This window comes from Hippocampus comes, unplaced genomic scaffold (assembly GCF_001891065.2).
Source record: "Hippocampus comes isolate QL1 unplaced genomic scaffold, H_comes_QL1_v1.1 scaffold162, whole genome shotgun sequence".
Taxonomy (NCBI): domain Eukaryota; kingdom Metazoa; phylum Chordata; class Actinopteri; order Syngnathiformes; family Syngnathidae; genus Hippocampus; species Hippocampus comes.
The window spans coordinates 196,676-214,595 of NW_017806279.1; the positions used below are offsets into that span (position 1 = coordinate 196,676).

The window sequence follows — 17,920 nt, forward strand, 5'->3', positions numbered from 1 at the left end:
TGAACAAATCTTAAATATGGCAGGGAATGTGTTTACTTTTTTAGTTTTGATTTTGAGCAGCAAATTTGGAGTTACATATTGGTGCTCACCAGGAATGCATAGGCAAAATTGCACAAATTTTCACTTGAAAGAATAGTGGCGATCTTGGGATTTTTTTCTGTTCAATTTTCAAACTGTGTAAATTTAATACGCTTCATCTTCAGCATGTTTAGTGCCACTTTTGTAAGTAACCACGCCCCGTCCAGGCCACGCCCCTTCCAGGCCACGCCCCTTCCGCTTTTTTCATCACTCGCCATTGCCATGTATGCACTTAAGAGCTCTTTGGAATGATTTGGTCTAAATAATGCATGAAGGATAAAGAATTACAGCACCCAGTTAAACTGACGATTCATGTGCAGAGAAACCATATTTTTGTCTCACACACACACACACGCTTCGATGGGCAGGCAGCCATTCCAGCAAGCAAACTGTGTACAAGCAATGAAGTTGGTGTTTCTATAATTGATTGTGCGGTTCGACCAGTCCAAATCCAGCCTTTAAAATGTTTTTTCTCTTCGCTAAGCCTCCAGGGACAAGCCAGTTCCTCTAAAATGCCGTAATGGTTTCAAGGCTTGTAAAGACGGTCTGGAGTGTGTGATGTACAGCCACGTGTGTGACGGTGAGGAGGACTGCCAGGATGGATCGGATGAGGAGGAATGTGCGACTGAATGCAAAGCAGGTTTGTACTTTGTACATCGAGTTTGGTCATGCTGAAAGAGTTGGAGTGCCATCTTTCATGAGATCGCTTTAACTGTTTATTTTTCATTTCCCAGATGAGTTTGAATGTCATCACGGTAATAGATGCATCCAAACTGAGCAGGTGTGTGACGGACAATATGACTGTCAAGACCGCTCAGATGAAATGAACTGTGAAAATAAACTCTTGGGCTGCCATCACCGTTGCGATAACGCATCGCGTTGCATACCAGAGACCTTCCTGTGTGATGGCGAGAGAGATTGTGCTGATGGCTCAGATGAAGAAAAGTGTGGTATGTGACATGTTTTAATTAAAAAGAAAAAAATCCTCGTTAGCAGACGCCAATATAATTTCTTCCTCGCAGGGTTGACGCTCTGTGAGGTTGAGCAGTTCCGCTGCACTAGCGGTCAGTGTGTGTCTGTGGCTCTTCGATGTGACGGCTATGCAGATTGTAGTGACCGGTCTGATGAGGTCGACTGCTCAAGACCACCACGCTGCCCCGCGCACTTGCGATGCCCTCACAGTCACGAGTGCCTGCAGAGTGAGTGGCTGTGCGATGGTGAGAACGATTGCAAGGACGGCTCAGATGAAAAAGTAAGCCTGCAGTTCAGTGAAGGTTATTCAAATGATACAGCATCACTTTAAACAAAACGAATGTCCCTCGCACCTAGAACTGTTTGACTAAGGCGCCACCGTGTAGGCAATACCAGTGGCAATGTGGAAGCAGCACTCAATGCATCCCCCTCTCCTGGAGATGTGACGGGAAGGCTGACTGTCACAATGGGGTGGATGAAGACAAATGTAAGTATCTTCATGCTCAACATTTGAGACCGCTACAGTTCGGCCATAGGACCCAACACAAGCCGTCTTTAAAATGTCTCATTTTGTTCCACAATCCAAAGAGCCTCTTGAATGTCGGCCTCCTGTTTCCACAGGCAAACAGAGAAGTTGCCCCTCTCACCTTTACCAGTGTGGCAGCGGTGAGTGTGTGGACCCGCGACTGGTGTGCAACGGCTTTATCAACTGTGCTGACAGTTCGGATGAGGGCGTGGGATGCACACTGCGCAACTGCTCGAGTCCATCAGCACCTCACTGTGATCACAGTTGTGTCAGCACTCCAAAGGGACCGGTCAGTAAAGCGGAAATAGAGAAGGGAGCCTTTTCAGATGTAGTTTTTAACACGCTCATGCACATAAATACCCCCCGTTCACAACATGAGGCAAGTCATGTGATTCTGAGACAAATAATCCCGCTAGATGTTGAATGTTGTTTATTTTTGCAGAGGTGTTACTGCGAAGCGGGTTTCACGCTACGTTCCGGTGCGGTGTCCTGTGTGGACACCAACGAATGCAATTTAATGCAGCATAATGCATGTAAACACGGCTGCCTCAACACCCGTGGGTCCTACGTGTGCCAATGCCACCCTGGCTTCTACCTGGAGCCTGACAACAAAAGCTGTAAGACCAAAGGTAAGTGATACAAAACATTCATACACAAACGCATTATTACAATGCCATGATTTGAAGTGATTGCGTTCCATTGGAAAGAGATGGACTTGGGTATATTTTACAGAAAGTCTCTAACATACAGTAGATATGTGTGTGTGTGTGTGTGTGTATATATATATATATATATATATTATGCATTAAAAAAATGCTATGAGCATTAGAATAGATGTGATTTTTTTTTTTTTTTGTTAATCAAGTTTTATCCATCATCTCGTCTTTGAATATAAATAAAAGATAAAATAAGTCTCCTATGCCTTTTTAGATGAGCCACTGCTCGTGGCATCTGTTCAGTCCGAGCTTTTACTTCTTGGAGTTCAAAGTGGCTCCTTGCGCCTCCTGTCCTCCGCCAACCGGCCGGTCTTTTCGTTGGATTACCACTGGGCTCAGCAGAGGGTTTACTGGCTCAGTCCAGACTACCAGAGCATCCGCTGGGCAGACATGACAAAGGACTCCACCAATAAAGGGACACTTGTCAAAGGTCCACTTCAAATTTGGAGACACCAAAATGAATCTGTAGACCGGTGTTCACATCAAATCTAATTACAGGTGTGAAGTCAGATTTCATTGCGGTGGACTGGGTAGGTAAGAACCTCTACTGGGTGGATGGACTTGTGGGCCAAATTCGAGCGGTGCGGCTCAGTGACACCACACTGAAGTCTCAGGATTACACAGTGGTGCTGGCTGAAGATCTTGAGCAGCCACGCTCACTGGTGCTGTTACCACACAAAGGGTGAGGCACCCACCCAGTCAGGAGATTTACTTGTCACTGTCAATTGCTATCGTCTATTTTATTACCCTCGCTCAGATTTATGTTGTGGTCCGAGATTGGCAGCACCCCTCAGATCCAGCGTTCAGGGATGGACGGCTCAGAGAGGAAGGCGGTGGTGACCAGCGGTTTGAGCTGGCCCGTAAGTTTGGCCTACGATTTCCTGGACGAGCGCGTTTACTGGGCTGATGAGAAGCTGCGCTGCATTGGCTCGGCCTCCCTGGATGGAGATGATGTCAAGGTGAATGTCATCTAATGCAGGCGGTTGGCTTTGGACACCGATGCACATGCATCGGTGTCCATGTGCAAATTGTAAAACTGTCGAATTGATTTTAATGTGCGGGTGGAAATGGAAATGCCGCTCTTACCAGGTTCTCCAGTTAGCTGAAACTCCGAGCCCCTTCTCAGTGGCAGTGTTCAATGATCGGGTTTTCTGGTCCGACACGAAGCGAAGAACCATCCGTTCAGCCGACAAGAACACTGGCAAAGACCAGAAGGTTCTTCTCAAAAGACCAGGACAGCCTTTTGGACTGAAGGTTTGCAGTTTTCCATTTAAGCACGCTTTTCAAAGTAACTGATCCGTACCACTTTCTGGCACATGCCTTTTGTAGTACAAACCACTTTGGTACAGTAATCACAATTCCATTCATTTCTTGGTCCACAGAGATTTGTTACCTCTTCAGACTACGAGAGTAAAATAAGATGAGCTTTGTGTTCCAGGAGTCTTGACTGTCCTTTAAATGGCCTTTGGAGACAAATAATGACATGACGCTTTCTCATACCGTTTCCTCTCTCCAGCTGATGCATGCCCTCTGCCAGCCCGCCTTATCCAACCCCTGCGACCAGCTGCGGTGCTCCCACCTGTGCCTTCTGACAGCTGGCGCTCCTGTGACGCAGCCTGCTGCAGTCTGCCGCTGTCCAAAGGGGCTGCTCCTTTCTAAGGACAAGATCACCTGCTCTCTGCCTTTGGACTCTACTTTCATCTTGCTTCTGTCGTCGACAACAGTCTATCAGGTGATGGTCAGCTGTCCTTGGATCTCTTTCTTAAATGCTTTTATTAATTTTTTTTTCCTCTCCCACCTTTCAGGTTTACTTTCAGTCCTTGCGTCATGATGGGGTCGGTCTGAAAAACATGCCAAACAGTCGAGTGTTGGTCGTTCCTGGGGTTGTTGAGGCCTCTGGACTCGACCTAGCCCTACAGCCCATGTCCTTGTTCGTGGCTGATGCCAAACAAGGTACTGTAGATGTGCTGAACTTAAGCGGGCCGAGGTCCAGACAGGCACTTACAGTAACTGGGCAAGTTATGCAACTAAAGGTAGGTAAAAGGAACTTCAACATTTGGAATGAATTTCCCCATTTTTATAACTGTTACGCAGTGCATTTTAAATGATGTGCACTCTGGAACCTTGAATGTCGGAATTGAGAGTTAAGGGCTGAAGTGTCATGCTCACACACTGGGATTCATCAATGTTTATTCCCTGATCCTCAAGGATGATTCCGTCATGGCTCTGGCTGTTGACTGGGTTACTTCGAACATCTACTGGAGCAGCACCAGACGACCTAATCTGCATGTGACCAGCAGTCCTGATGGCTTCACCGCCTCTCTATTGCAGGAAACGGTTAAGGTTTGACACGGTCTACGCCTTCTCCTTGAAGCTATTTCTACCACTAATCATCCGAGGTTGCAATGGACTCACAGATTGACTGTCTGATCCTCCAGCGCACAACATCCATTGCAGTCCATCCTCCCTCAAGTCAACTTTGCTACACAGCCCTTGTTGGCAGTAAGAACCAGGCTGAGGTGAGCTGTGTCTGGATGGACGGCCGAAACAAAGCAGTGCTTTGGGCAAAATCCGCCCTCCCTATGTCAGTGGTTTTTTCCGATAATGGGACGACACTCTACTGGGCTGACACAGGTTTTGAGTTTATCCCGGAGCTTCTTTTGGCTGGCTTTGCTTCCTTGATTGATTTTTGACTTTTTCCACCCCCTGCCGTTTAGTTGAAGGCCTAATCTGCTCTATTGGACTAGATGGCTCAGGCTACAAACAATACAAAATGGGGCCTGGTTTGATTACATCCGTCACGTACACTGAGAATATGCTCCTCTGGATAACACTGGAGAAGGGTAAGAGTGACCACATTTGCATGATCTATTAACTGGCAACCAGCGGCAGATTAATGCAATGCTTGTCAGCTGGCAGTGGGCTTGCGTCACCTTGTTCATCAAGCGAAAATATGCTTAACTGTAGTCAATTCTATCATTTTGAAAACACGTTTTTTTTTTTTTTTTTCCAAAACACATATGGTTTCACGGTCATACCGGCCCCCAATTTTTGGGGGGAGCGCGGGCGCGGAATCTTCATTCCTGATATATGTACTGTGCTTGTCTCCAACCTGTGTAGACGTCACCAAAATGTGGTTCAGCGATGGCCATCATCCGAAACAGCTGTGGTTTGAGACAAAAACCAACCTTGTGGAAATTAAAGTTTACAGTAATGACAGCCAGACAGGTGGGATATGGTCTACTACAGGTAATAGCTGTTAACTGGAGAGTCACAAAAGTCTAATATGGCCTGAAAATGGCAGAGGTAAAATACAGAATTCATTTGAGACTGGAATGACTAGTTGACCGAAACCAGGTCCTCTCAATGACATTTTAGTCATGTTTCTTTTTCAAGGAGTTTGTAGTTGTTTGCCTCCAACCCATACAGGATCCAATATGTGCGCCAACAACAACGGGGACTGTGAACATCTGTGCCTGCCTTATCCCGGAGGCCGCACGTGCAAATGTGCTCGCGGATTCTACAGCGCCAGTCCCACATCCTGTGCACCAGAGCACCCGTGTCCCAAAGGAGAGCAAGCTTGTCTTGATGCTAGCAAGTGTATCCCGAGCAGCAAGTTTTGCGATGGCCTTGCGGACTGTCCGGACCAGTCAGATGAACAAGACTGTGAGTTATTGGGCTACGCAGTTTCATATTGTGCAAATGTTCCATTCTCACAATGCTGTGCAATAATTGACTGTGAATATGTAAGCAGTATGAACTCCTCTAGGTCCACAAATGAACGCCCCCTCTGGCACCAAAGTCAGTGGCGGTCATCTTGCCGAGTCTCCACTCGCACCTCCTCAAAACTCCAAGGACACTTCCTCATGTAGTCAACAACATTGCAACGGCCATGGCCATTGCGCCACCCAAGGCAACGTCATTCACTGTCATTGCGTGGCTGGCTACCGAGGAGAGTTCTGTCAAGAGAAGGAAAATAGACGAAGCCATGTCGGTGTGGTCCTGGGGGTCTTCTGCCTATTTGCTGCATTCATGGGGGTCGCTTTCGTTTTTGGAAAAAGGCAAGGATGTTCTTTGTTCGCATGTCAATTACAGCTAACTGTTACCCGCGTTGGACAGAAGTGAATTGTTTGCTTTCATGTATATTCTGCAGGCTGACTGATGTAGCTCGTTGTTGTATTTGCATCTTGATACAGGGCTTGGGTATCAATCAGAGGAAAAGCACCTGACAAAGAAACATTGATGTCAAACATGGCACTGCAATCTGAACATCTGGAGGCTGACAGTGAGGTAAAACCTTGAGAAATTAGACAATTCAACTATGCTCAAGGTTTATTCAGTGGGCCATGAAGTTCCTGGCCAAAGTAGTTAAAGTTCATTTCAAAGTCAAATTTGCTGTTGTCCCCCAAATAGGCAATTCTACGTTCATTGCATAAACTTCGACACCTTTTTGAAATTTCGTTAATCGGTTCCACTTGATTAAAATGCTTTTTTTTTTCCCCCCTCCCAGGAGCTTGAGTCCTCAATAGACTTGAAGAACCCCCCAGTAGCGTCGTAGCAGTCATCTGCGGACAGATTCATAGACTGTTATTGCAGCTATGCAACTTTTTAGTTTTATATTGCAAGACTTGACTAAATAAAGGCATTACTGTTTACTATTTTGGTTTGATAACTATTTTGTACAATACACATCTCCAGATTGAAACAATATTTGATATCCTTAGTCGCTCATGAGGTGGTTGACTGGTTAGCACGTTGGCCTCACAGTGCAGGGTTCGATTCCGGCCTTCCTGTGTGGAGTTTGCATGTTCTCACCGTGCCTGTGTAGTGTTTCTCCGGGTACTCTGTTTTCCTCCCACATTCCAAAAACATGCATGGCAGGCTGTTTGAACACTCGAAATTGCCCCCAGGTGTGAATGCGATTGGCGATTCGTCTGTGTGCCCTGTGATTGGCTGGCAACCAGTTCAGGGTGTTCACCGCCTACTGCCCAAAGACAGCTGGGGGAAAAAAAAAAGATGAGCGAGACCTCAACACATCAGCTTTTATTTCCATTAGCTCTACCTGATGCGACACTCAACTCAGATGGTGCCTCAAGGTTGAATCCATCCGTTTCATGAGAGTCAAATTAGTGTGTGACTGTGTTCTGTCGCCCAGGTATGTCTCACGCGTAGTTTCAGATTTTTACTTGATAGATAATGAAAGCCACAGAGCGATTTGTGGGTAGAACCATCCTGACAAACAAAGGAACTGTTTGAAGAAGACTTAATTAACGAAACAGAAGTACTGCGGTTATTACCGAAAAGGCAAATGGCCCATTGGCATGAAGAATAAGAAGCGGAACTTTTATTTCCATTAGCTCTACCTGATGCGACACTCAACTCAGATGGTGCCTCAAGGTTGAATCCATCCGTTTCATGAGAGTCAAATTAGTGTGTGACTGTGTTCTGTCGCCCAGGTATGTCGCACGCGTAGTTTCAGATTTTTACTTGATAGATAATGAAAGCCACAGAGCGATTTGTGGGTAGAACCATCCTGACAAACAAAGGAACTGTTTGAAGAAGACTTAATTAACGAAACAGAAGTACTGCGGTTATTACCGAAAAGGCAAATGGCCCATTGGCATGAAGAATAAGAACTTTTATTTCCATTAGCTCTACCAGATGCGACACTCAACTCAGATGGTGCCTCGAGGTTGAATCCATCCGTTTCATGAGCCAAATTAGTGTGTGACTGTGTTCTGTCGCCCAGGTATGTCGCACGCGTAGTTTCAGATTTTTACTTGATAGATAATGAAAGCCACAGAGCGATTTGTGGGTAGAACCATCCTGACAAACAAAGGAACTGTTTGAAGAAGACTTAATTAACGAAACAGAAGTACTGCGGTTATTACCGAAAAGGCAAATGGCCCATTGGCATGAAGAATAAGAAGCGGAATTTTCTGCAATGTACTAGTTGGCTAATAAACAGTTTGGTGAGAGAATGTGCACTCTCGTATGAAATACGTAAAAAAATAAATAAATAAATCTAAGTGGGCATAATACCTTTGTATGGTTTTTCCTCGCCGGGACCTGGCTGTCAAAGTTGTGGTTACCTGTTATACTTAATACCTGCTTTTCTGGATGCATCTCACCTCAAGTCAAATAACTAAATCGTGCTAATTTCCAACGGAAATTATTTTCAGGCACACATTGAGCAGGTCCAAAAAAGTTAGACTTTGCCGACATTGAACAAGCATTTGAAGATGGAAGTTCGGGACCCCCCTCCCCCTCCCTGAGAAACCTGCATCGAGGGGTTGCGGGACGAAAGGAAAAATGGGCACAACAACAGTAACGGTGCCATGATTACAGCAAGGATGACAAGACTGGTTCGCTTTCGACACCACTGACCCAAAGTTGATGAGAGTTGAAGACAAAGAGTTGATGCAAGACTTGTGCAATGCAAGCTTAAAAATAAAACCCACACAGTGCAGCTGCCCAGACCTGTTGCGACGTCAATCTCGTAAAATACAGTAATGATTCATGCGGTTTCATCACTGTCTGCTTCAAGCCAGTTATTGACAAATAGCAGCTAGCTTGCAAAATGATCTGATGTAATTTCTCATTGTTGCTTTCTATGAATGAGGTGATATTTCGATTTTAATCATTTATTGTCAACATCCTCCCCGTCCGTCCTGATTTGGGTCAGAACGGTAAATCCAGATTGAGACCATAAGGTTGACAGTGCGGCAGCGGCATTGCACATAAGTGTTTGCCCCGTGTCACATTCTGCAGCCACGGTTCAATTTTCACACCCTCGCATTTGCAGGGATCCTCTGTTCTAAAGTTCTTGGAGTTGACTTTCTGAACTTTTGTGGGCTGGAATCAAAACTAATCAGTCTTTCAAACATCATCTGGTTGACTTGCTCTCAAAGGCTCTCTTGTAGCTGGGCTGCGCCCTCGCTGAATGGGAAAGACGGGAAAAATGCTGAAGCTGGGGAACGGTTTACCTCCGCCAAGGAACTTGGGTAAGTTCGACCTTTGTCAAGGTGGTCATTTCTCTTTGGATGTATATTTTACGCTTCAAAAGATGTTGACTTTTGGGTGAGAATCCACACTGGATGGTGATACTTTGTATTTGCACACAGCAGCATTTTGGAATGTAATTTTAATCCATTTTTGTATTCATTGTCAGCTGCATGGTTATTATTAGCCAACTCATTTTTTTTTGTTAGCCAGTCACATGAGCAAAGCTATGGGAACATGTTTTGATAGCATGTGCAGTGATTTTTTTTTTTTTTTTGTTCCCTCCCCCTCCCTCTCAGTGCAAACACTATATGGACTTTAAAAGGAGGGATCAGAGTGTGCGTTGTATGTAATTGACGCTAAAAAGTGTACCTCTTTTTTCCCTGCAAAATTAAATGTAGTGCAATCGGTACTTTTAGCAGTCGTTTTAAACAAAAATCTGTTGTTGTGCCCCACCTCTCTGTCCAAGTCACCAGATCCGAATGTGCCCTGAAGAAAATGTGTGCTTGCACTGTGGGAAATGCTTGCCTTTGTGAACTTCTACAGTACACTGAAGTGCGGAAGGGTATATTGCTGCCACACTATGAAAAAAAATTAAACCTATCATGGAGAAACCAAATGTAAAAACGTGATCACGTAAAAAAAACTGTCACGTTGGAACAGAATGGATAATGTGGCTCACTTAAACGATTTGATTAAGTTGTTCTTCAAGCTTGGGTTGAGACATGGCAACATTTTAGATATAGTGCCATTGCATTCGGACAAAGTACGGAAACATGTGCCTCTCTGTCCTGCTGCACTTCGGGGCCCAGGTTGCAACAAAAGTTGAGTCCTCTGCGAGGCCAACTTGTTCACATTTTGAACGTTTCACCTTTTTACGCGAAACATTTTTACACCATGTTCACATTTTCAAACGATTTTTGTTTTTACTTGAATTTTACTTTTTTTTTTCATAAGTTTAACATTTTTACATGAGTTTCATGAGGTTTTTTTTGTCCGTTTTTTTCCCCCCTCCGTAACAGTACGCTATTTTGTACCCTTGTTTTTTACTTTGCTTTGAGGTAGGAAATTCAATAAGTGCCTGATGATTTTATTGTCGAATGTATGCAGCCCATTTGGATTGTGCCAACAGAGTGACTTGCTGAAGTCATGTATGACGTTTTTCCTTTTATGGGTTTCAACTGGCATGTAAGGACTCCACCATCCACAAACGTCATGTCATCCAACTCAAGTCTTGTTCCAACTTGCAGCTTCTCTCTCACTATCGCCGCCCTCCCTCTCATCTTCCATTATAGCCCAAAGGCGTGTGTGTGTCTGTGCTTGTCTGTGTGTATGTGTGCGCGCCAAATATTTAACTTGGTTTTTCAGCCAAATTTTCTTTGTTTTTTTTTTTTTTTAATTATTTCTTTCCTTTGTGCGTTTGGAAATGCACACGAAAAATCTGACATTGTTTTTATTAATTTAGTCAGCAATTAGGTGAATGATTACTCTAATTTCTTGTAAAGTTGTTGCATGGACACCAGGTATGACTGTGTGTGTGTGACTAAGATGAGCCGGAAGGCGTGGCGTTATGCGTCTGTGTTGGAGAAGTAAAAGCGACAGGTATTCACAGGTTTCTGCTTTCCTCCCCTTCCCTCTTTTGTTGGAGATTCCCGCACTGAAAGCGGAACACGACATTTACTTTTAATCCCAGGCAGACGCCAGGCCAACCTAACAAGAAAAACAAATCTACTTTTTGATGACTGGACGGGTTGGCGTTCTTTGCAGGTGAAGGAACTCAAGGTTTGTCATTTTTTTCTTTTTGCTGTTGTCGTTTTCAGTAAGGAATCGGTTTTCCATCAACTTGAGGCTGAGAAGTCTAGTCGTCATCTTATTAGTCATTTGAATTTACTCATTATTCCTTTAAATGAGTGTTTTGTTAATGGGGGTTTTGGTATGTCAATCATCCCTACTTTTGAAGTCTTGTAGGTTTTCTAATATATTCTGAGTCTTTACAATTCTAATGTACAAGAGCAGGAAAAAAAAGTGCAAACTGTGGTAATTCAAATATAAAAAAAAAATCCACAAGGTGATTGGTTGTTACGCTGTATCCCTTTATTACACTCACAGATGAAATCTTGGTCCAATGGAAAACCACTCAATATTTTTGCGTCACTTGATGAGGTAACATCTGAGGCATCTTACTGAAGATGGACCAACTAAGGAGCAATTTGTTAGGCACTTGACACACTGACAACGTAAATGACTGAGTATACGCCAAATGGAATAATTCAATTCTTTTCACAATCGATATTTTCATTGGCATGCTGTACAGCAAGATACTCCCACAGATGTGGGACAGTTATTTGCAAATACGATTTGTCAGTGCGCACATACAAATGTGGCAAAAATTATTTTGCTCAAATCAGTCTTTGTAATAAACCACAGTTGAGTTGTAATCAACACTGGAAAGTTTGTTCACTGAGGAATGGATACAAAGCTACTTTTCTTGCTTTTTTTTTTCTAAACTAAAGTATGCCATCTATTAAAGACCGTATAGTGTGAATTCAGATGATTTGATGTGTATTGCTCAAGTGTTTTCACCATTACAATTTTCCCAGATTTTTTTTTTTCTTTAATAGGTGGGCTGGGTGTGTCTGAAAAGGGGCCCAGAATCGCGCCCTATCCATTGCGCTACGTGCAGCGATCTAGCTATCCTCACACCCTGAAAATACACGTGCCATGTTGTCAGCCTTGTGTGCAAATTATATAGCAGAGAAAGCTGGAACAGCTCGACTGATTTAGTTTTTAAAGTCCGACTCGACAGAACAACGTATGGGCGTCGGTTTATAGCTCAGCATAACATCGTGTCCTTAACGTTAACCCTTTCAGGGACAGCGGTTACTACAGTGGACAGCTTATGTTATCAGGTTACAGGGTGCATGAAAGGGTTGAAGAAAAAAGAAATACAGATCAATTTAGTCTCTCTCGACTATGAGAGCACCACTGCCACTTATTTTAACGCATATGCTGTTTTTTTGTATTTTTTTTTAATTGTCCCTCTTATTCCCATCGTATCTCATTCTCCATCCTTTTTATCAATTCCTTCCTTCCTCATCCCCGCGCTCCACGTTCCAGACTACGATGACAAGCGCTCCATCCCATCACCGACCGAGAGGCATCGACTACGACCTGCCCACCTGCGGAGAGATCCAGTGCAACGGACGCGGTTTTTGTGTGATCCCCCCAGGTGGAGGTTCTGGCTTTGCGTGCGAGTGTGACCTGGGCTACCAGGGCGAATCCTGCCAGTTAACATTTAACGGCTCCCTAAGCCTCCCGCTGACCTTAGGTGTGGTGGCCGTCCTTATCGGTTTGGTGACTCTGGCTTACATCTTCGCCAAGTTGCGGCAGAAGCAAAGACAGATGAGGAGGTAATGTTGTTGACTGACGTGAGTTCAAAAATGACGTCAAAACACACTAAATCTGTGCATGTGATGTGGAAAAAAAAATGTGGGAAAGTGTTGCGATCTAATGAAACCAGTTTTTATTTTTTTCTTTCTCCAATTGTTCAAGTTGTCGGTCACATTCATCATGGAAAGTTTTTTTTGGAAATGGTTTATCTTTCTCTATGTACATATACATATATCCATATCGATACAAAACTAACTTAGAATCTTTTCTGTACATGACAAGCTTTTCATATGCTCTCTTTCGTCATCAGGGAGAAAAATATGGCCAAACAAGTCCTTTGTGAAGCGGGTCCATCACCTTAACACCAGAGGTATGTGTTTGATATTGCTAATAAAATATTTCAGCATGAGGCATGCACATTAACATTAAAAAAAAAAAAAAAGATACTTTATGATGCTTTTACTCTGATAAGCACGGTCTGGTGCCGATCTCTGACCTAGAGTGCCCTATTGAGGGAAACCGGTTGAATTACCTTCTGCGCAAGAAAGTTGAGTCCGCTTTTGTTGGATTTTACTTCAACCCTTTCAGGGACAGCGGTTACGACAGTGGGCAGCTTATCAGGTTACAGGGTGCATGAAAGGGTTTAAAAAGTACTATCACTTTTTGAGGCGTCTTTCTTCGTCCTAACTTAAGTGCTTTGGAAATGCAGTAAAAATGCAAAGGAACCTTCAAAGTTGTGCACAAGGTTTCCTGACGTTGGTTAACGTCCACTTTTTTGACTTAGAAGAAAAAAAAAACAATTTAAGCGAATGAATTTTGTCATCCTAAAACCTTTTAACTCTTCAGGCAACTGGCCTAAATAAGATCCCTGTCATGTAAGTGTAAAAATAAAATAATCCCTGTATCATCAATCTAAAAGTAAAACTCCTCGCCCTTTAGGAGACGTCTGACGGAAACATAGCGGAGATGGAGCAAAACTGTTCACGAGTGTAGCTGCAACTGGAAATAATTTTCATATTGTACTTCACCGCTAGATTCTTTTGCATGTCAAAATAAGATCTAGTTCAAGAGTCAGTCCGACAGCTCGTCACCGAACTGAAGTTATTTGCTGTCACACGTGATGATGGGTTGACCTTCAAATTGAGTTATGGCCAGAAGATGGACTGTTATTTCAGTGAACTTTGGAGGTACTACTTTGTGTGCTTAATCCTGTCCTATGATGTTAGATTTCAGTGTATTCTATCTTCTTCCTTTCATTTTATGAGTATTCACATTTTTCCCACTTTTGAAAGGAGTAGCAGCTTTCCTAAAAAAAATTGTCCTTCTCATTCAGGCAAGTTAAAGTGAACCCTCTTCAAACGTTCTTCTGCAACCTCCTCGCTCATTTTATCCAAGCGTTAAGATGGACCAGCATGGACCTTTGCTCCTTGAAGGGCTGACCCCCCCCAACCCAAATGCTGAATTAAGCTTTACTGTGATTGATTTGGCCGTCTAACCATTTCTGACATTTCTGATGAAACGACACTGCCACATGCTGAAAGTGAAGCATGCTGTTATATTTATTCCCTTAGTTTGTTTTACCTGGAAAATGTTTGTGCTCATATGTGGGGCAGGTGATATTTATATAACACATTTAAGCAAACCTTTGTGGTAATTGAAATGTCTCCTTTTAAGTGGTCCTGATTTAATTTTTTTTTTTTTGGTAAGGGAAGCAACGCGATGAGGGGTGGGGTGCGGGGGGTGGCTAGTGTGTCATGTTCCTGAAATTGCCCACACAGCACACAAACACCACACGCAACCTAATCTCAACAATTGTAGATTTATGCCAAGGGAAATGACCACTGCGGGTGCAATCCCTTTTAATAAGTTTACAGTTGGACTTGAAGTGCACTTTATGATGTGACAAAAATCTGTTACAATATAATCGTGAAATCATGCCTAGGCGCACACGGTTTGAAATTGTAAGCAGCTTTGGTACGGTACCCCACTTTTTAAAAAATACGTGTAAAATATAACCAAACGGTCGCAATTCAGCATCAGTCAGCTATCTTTTTCTTTTTTTCTTTTTTTTTTTTTTTTGATGATGATTGCGTTCTTTACGGAGCTTGCACCTTGAGATAAAGTGACTCTGCAGGCCTGCTATAAGCGCCAGTCCTGCAAACTTTTCAGGTGTATTGGAAGGCGAAGTATCTGATGCAAAAGAACTGGCACAGAGTTTCGGGCCCCCAACCTTAGCAATGTCTGACCCGAGAGACGTGATCATTAACCAAAAAGAAATAATTTGTCTACGAGCTTATCAGGATGCAAACTTTTCCCTTTTTTTCTTTTTTTTTTTTTTATATTGTGGTGAATGACTTAACACAAGTAGTTACTCCTCTGTTTGTGGCCAACAGCAGCTTCAAGTCACACCCGCCCCTGTTCAAAAAAAAAAAAAAAAAGCCTCCACGCCATTGAAAGAACAGGAACGCAGTTTAAGTATTGAACTGTGCTGACAATGTGGTGCAACGTTGCCTTTTGTCAACCAACAAGTTGTGCAGCCCGAACACTCACCAAAGGGAGTGTTTTTGTTCCCACCCACTAATTTACTTTTCTACTTTACACAGATGGAAACATATTCCCTCACGGCTTAAATTATTTGAGAAGAAACAATATTTATTAGGAACTATAAACACTGACAGTTTCAGGTTTTAGTAGAATACCAGTCTGCTTTATTTCCTGTTCGCACCTTTTTTTTTTTCCCCCGCTCAAGGCGATGGGTAAAGTCGTGAAGCACCGTCCATTTTTCCGTTTTGTCATTATTTACACGAGTAATCCGATTACCTAAAAGCCTCAAGACATGATTAAGAAAATTATGTAATGTTTTTCTTTTTTTTTTTAATGCCCAACTGTTGCTTCGAGCAAGGCAAAGAAACTGCACTCGAGTGCCAGACAAACAGTCGCTTCATGCAAAGTGTACTCATTTGCGGTTTGACTGCGCAGTGTGAAATGGCACAGACGGTTTCAACTCATCCATGTACAGGTGCACCACCCAACGCGAGTGCCTCTTTTTAATACTTTTTACTGAAGCGCTTTTTATACAGCTTGTTCATTTTTAGCAAAATGAGGTAAACAATTTCAAATGATGCACCAGAGGTAGAATTTTTTTTTTCATGAACTCTATGGGTTAGATTTTTTTCAGTCATTTTGCACTTTTGATGTTTTCAAATAAAACTTTGACCCAATTCAGATGTGTCTTGTATTTTGTATCTGCCGTACTTTCTTTGACTGGTTTTCTGCTATTTATTTATTTTTTTTATCATGTCTTTCGTTGTGACTTAAATTGATGTGTAATGTCAACCGAGCCTAAGAGGCAATACGGTGTGTAAAAGTATGTGGTCAGTCAAATAAGAGATGTCTTTCATACGGTTTCCCTGACCTTTGATCCCAGGGACACATACAGAAGAAAAAAAATCTGGTAGCACCACTAGAAATATCACAAAAAATGAATATGTTCCTCCTCCCATCGAGTGGTAGAACATTTCATTGTTCTGTCAATCACAATAAGTCATTGGCATAGATGGCTGAACATTTCTTTTTTTCTGAGCTTTGACTTGAAATTGGATAATTTCCGATGACACGCCTGTCGATTGTTCACAGCATACCAATGTGTCACGACACGGTGGTTAGCACTCAAGGCTCTAATCGAGGCAGTGCCCCACATAATCGCCACGTGTGTCATTTACTTATGACGCCTACCTGAAACAAAGAAATTGAGCCAGAACTGTCATGACCTCAATCCATAAATGCAGCTGTGTGCACGCAGATTACTACATTAATTACTCAACCTGTTTGAACAAGCCTAGATCTTTGCCAGGCTTACTGTACACAAAGGTGGCAAAAATAGTTCCGGATTTGCAATTTTGATCTGAATCCACACCAGGATTGAATATTGTCTTAATATCTTGGAGGGACTAATTGGGCTTTCAAATTTGGGGGGGGATTGTTTGTTTCATTCAGTGTATTCCATTTTGTCACTAAAGGCATGTAAGGCAGATCAGTACTCCGCCTTTGGCCCAGAGCAAGCAGGTGTGTCTCACCTGTGACAAAAAATGAAAACAAGTGCTATAAAATGGATGGAAGTTTAACCAAGGTGCAGATACTGTAAGTCAGGGGTGTCCAAACTTATTTTTGTCACGGGCCACATTGAAGTGACCATGTTCCTTGGAGGGTCGTTATGACTGTGAAAGCATTTCAAGAAGTTACTTTAATGAGCGGTTTAGTAACAAGAAAATGCTTACAATTGCTTGTATTTATTACATATGAGGAGTTGAAATTTGGTCCAGATTTTAGCAATCATGGTAGAAGTTGACATGTTTGAATTGCTTTCGTGGGCCACATAAAATGATGTGGTGGGCCAGATCTGGCCCCCGGGCCTTGAGTTTGACATCTGCGCTGTAAGTGGTGCACCAGAGGTGAAAATATGAAATTGCGTACCAGGTTTAAGCCTGTCACAGCTGCAAATTTATACAATAATATTTAGAGGTGCATCACTTTTGGACAGAGTCCTGAGTACCGGTACATAAAACCCTGGCTTTGAGAATATTAGTGGCTGCACTTGAAGCCTAGCACCTCTCTAGATGCTAGCTTTTCCAACCACCCCCACTATATAAGAACTTGAGCACCTGTGTTCTCATCCGCAGTTATCCAGCACAATTGCTACATGCAGTCAGCTAGCTGGCTGTGCCCACATGCCAAAAAAATGCATCTTTCCTTTGGATGGTCCGCTGGCAGGGCGTTAGAGTGCCTCGTTGTCAGCCATCAGTGCAAGTGTCACGCAACAAGCAGTGGAGGAGTAAGAAAGGATTTTTTTGTTTGTTTTCTGACATGTGGACCGAGTTTTAGGCTGGCTCCTTGTCACCCATGAGTGCACGCATGTCACTGTGAGAAAGGCGGAACCACCAGGAAGGGGAAAAGGATTGGTGAGGGGTGGACCGACTTGACAATCATCGGATGATTTTGAAGCCTCATTTTGTATACAGTAATCCCTTGTTTATCGCGGTTAATGGAGACCAAACCCACCCGCGATAAACAAAAATCTGCGAAGCAGCGACCCCGGCCCCTGCCACTTATAGGTACATTTACATGTAAATGAGTATAAAAAATATAAGGCCAAATTTAATGTTATATATGCATGTAGAAGTAAATTTTTGAGTAACATTACTTAATTCTGTATACTAATAGATTTAAACATGTATAA

General features: G+C 43.1%; 1 protein-coding gene across 3 annotated transcripts in view; it reads left to right on the forward strand.

The window, feature by feature from the left end:
* The window catches only part of LOC109508079 (low-density lipoprotein receptor-related protein 2), a 20,021-nt gene extending 13,072 nt beyond the window's left edge, over nt 1–6,949 (forward strand). For all 3 annotated transcript variants that reach the window (XM_019857916.1, XM_019857917.1, XM_019857918.1), the window contains 20 exons: nt 563–718; nt 813–1,028; nt 1,101–1,330; nt 1,408–1,537; nt 1,672–1,865; nt 2,019–2,205; nt 2,507–2,722; nt 2,791–2,974; nt 3,050–3,251; nt 3,382–3,546; nt 3,809–4,024; nt 4,098–4,325; nt 4,501–4,635; nt 4,731–4,926; nt 5,010–5,135; nt 5,413–5,520; nt 5,722–5,958; nt 6,062–6,353; nt 6,489–6,582; nt 6,803–6,949. In XM_019857916.1, the coding sequence (XP_019713475.1) occupies nt 563–718; nt 813–1,028; nt 1,101–1,330; nt 1,408–1,537; nt 1,672–1,865; nt 2,019–2,205; nt 2,507–2,722; nt 2,791–2,974; nt 3,050–3,251; nt 3,382–3,546; nt 3,809–4,024; nt 4,098–4,325; nt 4,501–4,635; nt 4,731–4,926; nt 5,010–5,135; nt 5,413–5,520; nt 5,722–5,958; nt 6,062–6,353; nt 6,489–6,582; nt 6,803–6,850 (3,560 nt within the window). In that variant the 3' untranslated portion in view covers nt 6,851–6,949. The remainder of the gene's footprint in view (nt 1–562; nt 719–812; nt 1,029–1,100; nt 1,331–1,407; nt 1,538–1,671; nt 1,866–2,018; nt 2,206–2,506; nt 2,723–2,790; nt 2,975–3,049; nt 3,252–3,381; nt 3,547–3,808; nt 4,025–4,097; nt 4,326–4,500; nt 4,636–4,730; nt 4,927–5,009; nt 5,136–5,412; nt 5,521–5,721; nt 5,959–6,061; nt 6,354–6,488; nt 6,583–6,802) is intronic.
* The last annotated feature ends 10,971 nt before the right edge of the window (nt 6,950–17,920 follow it).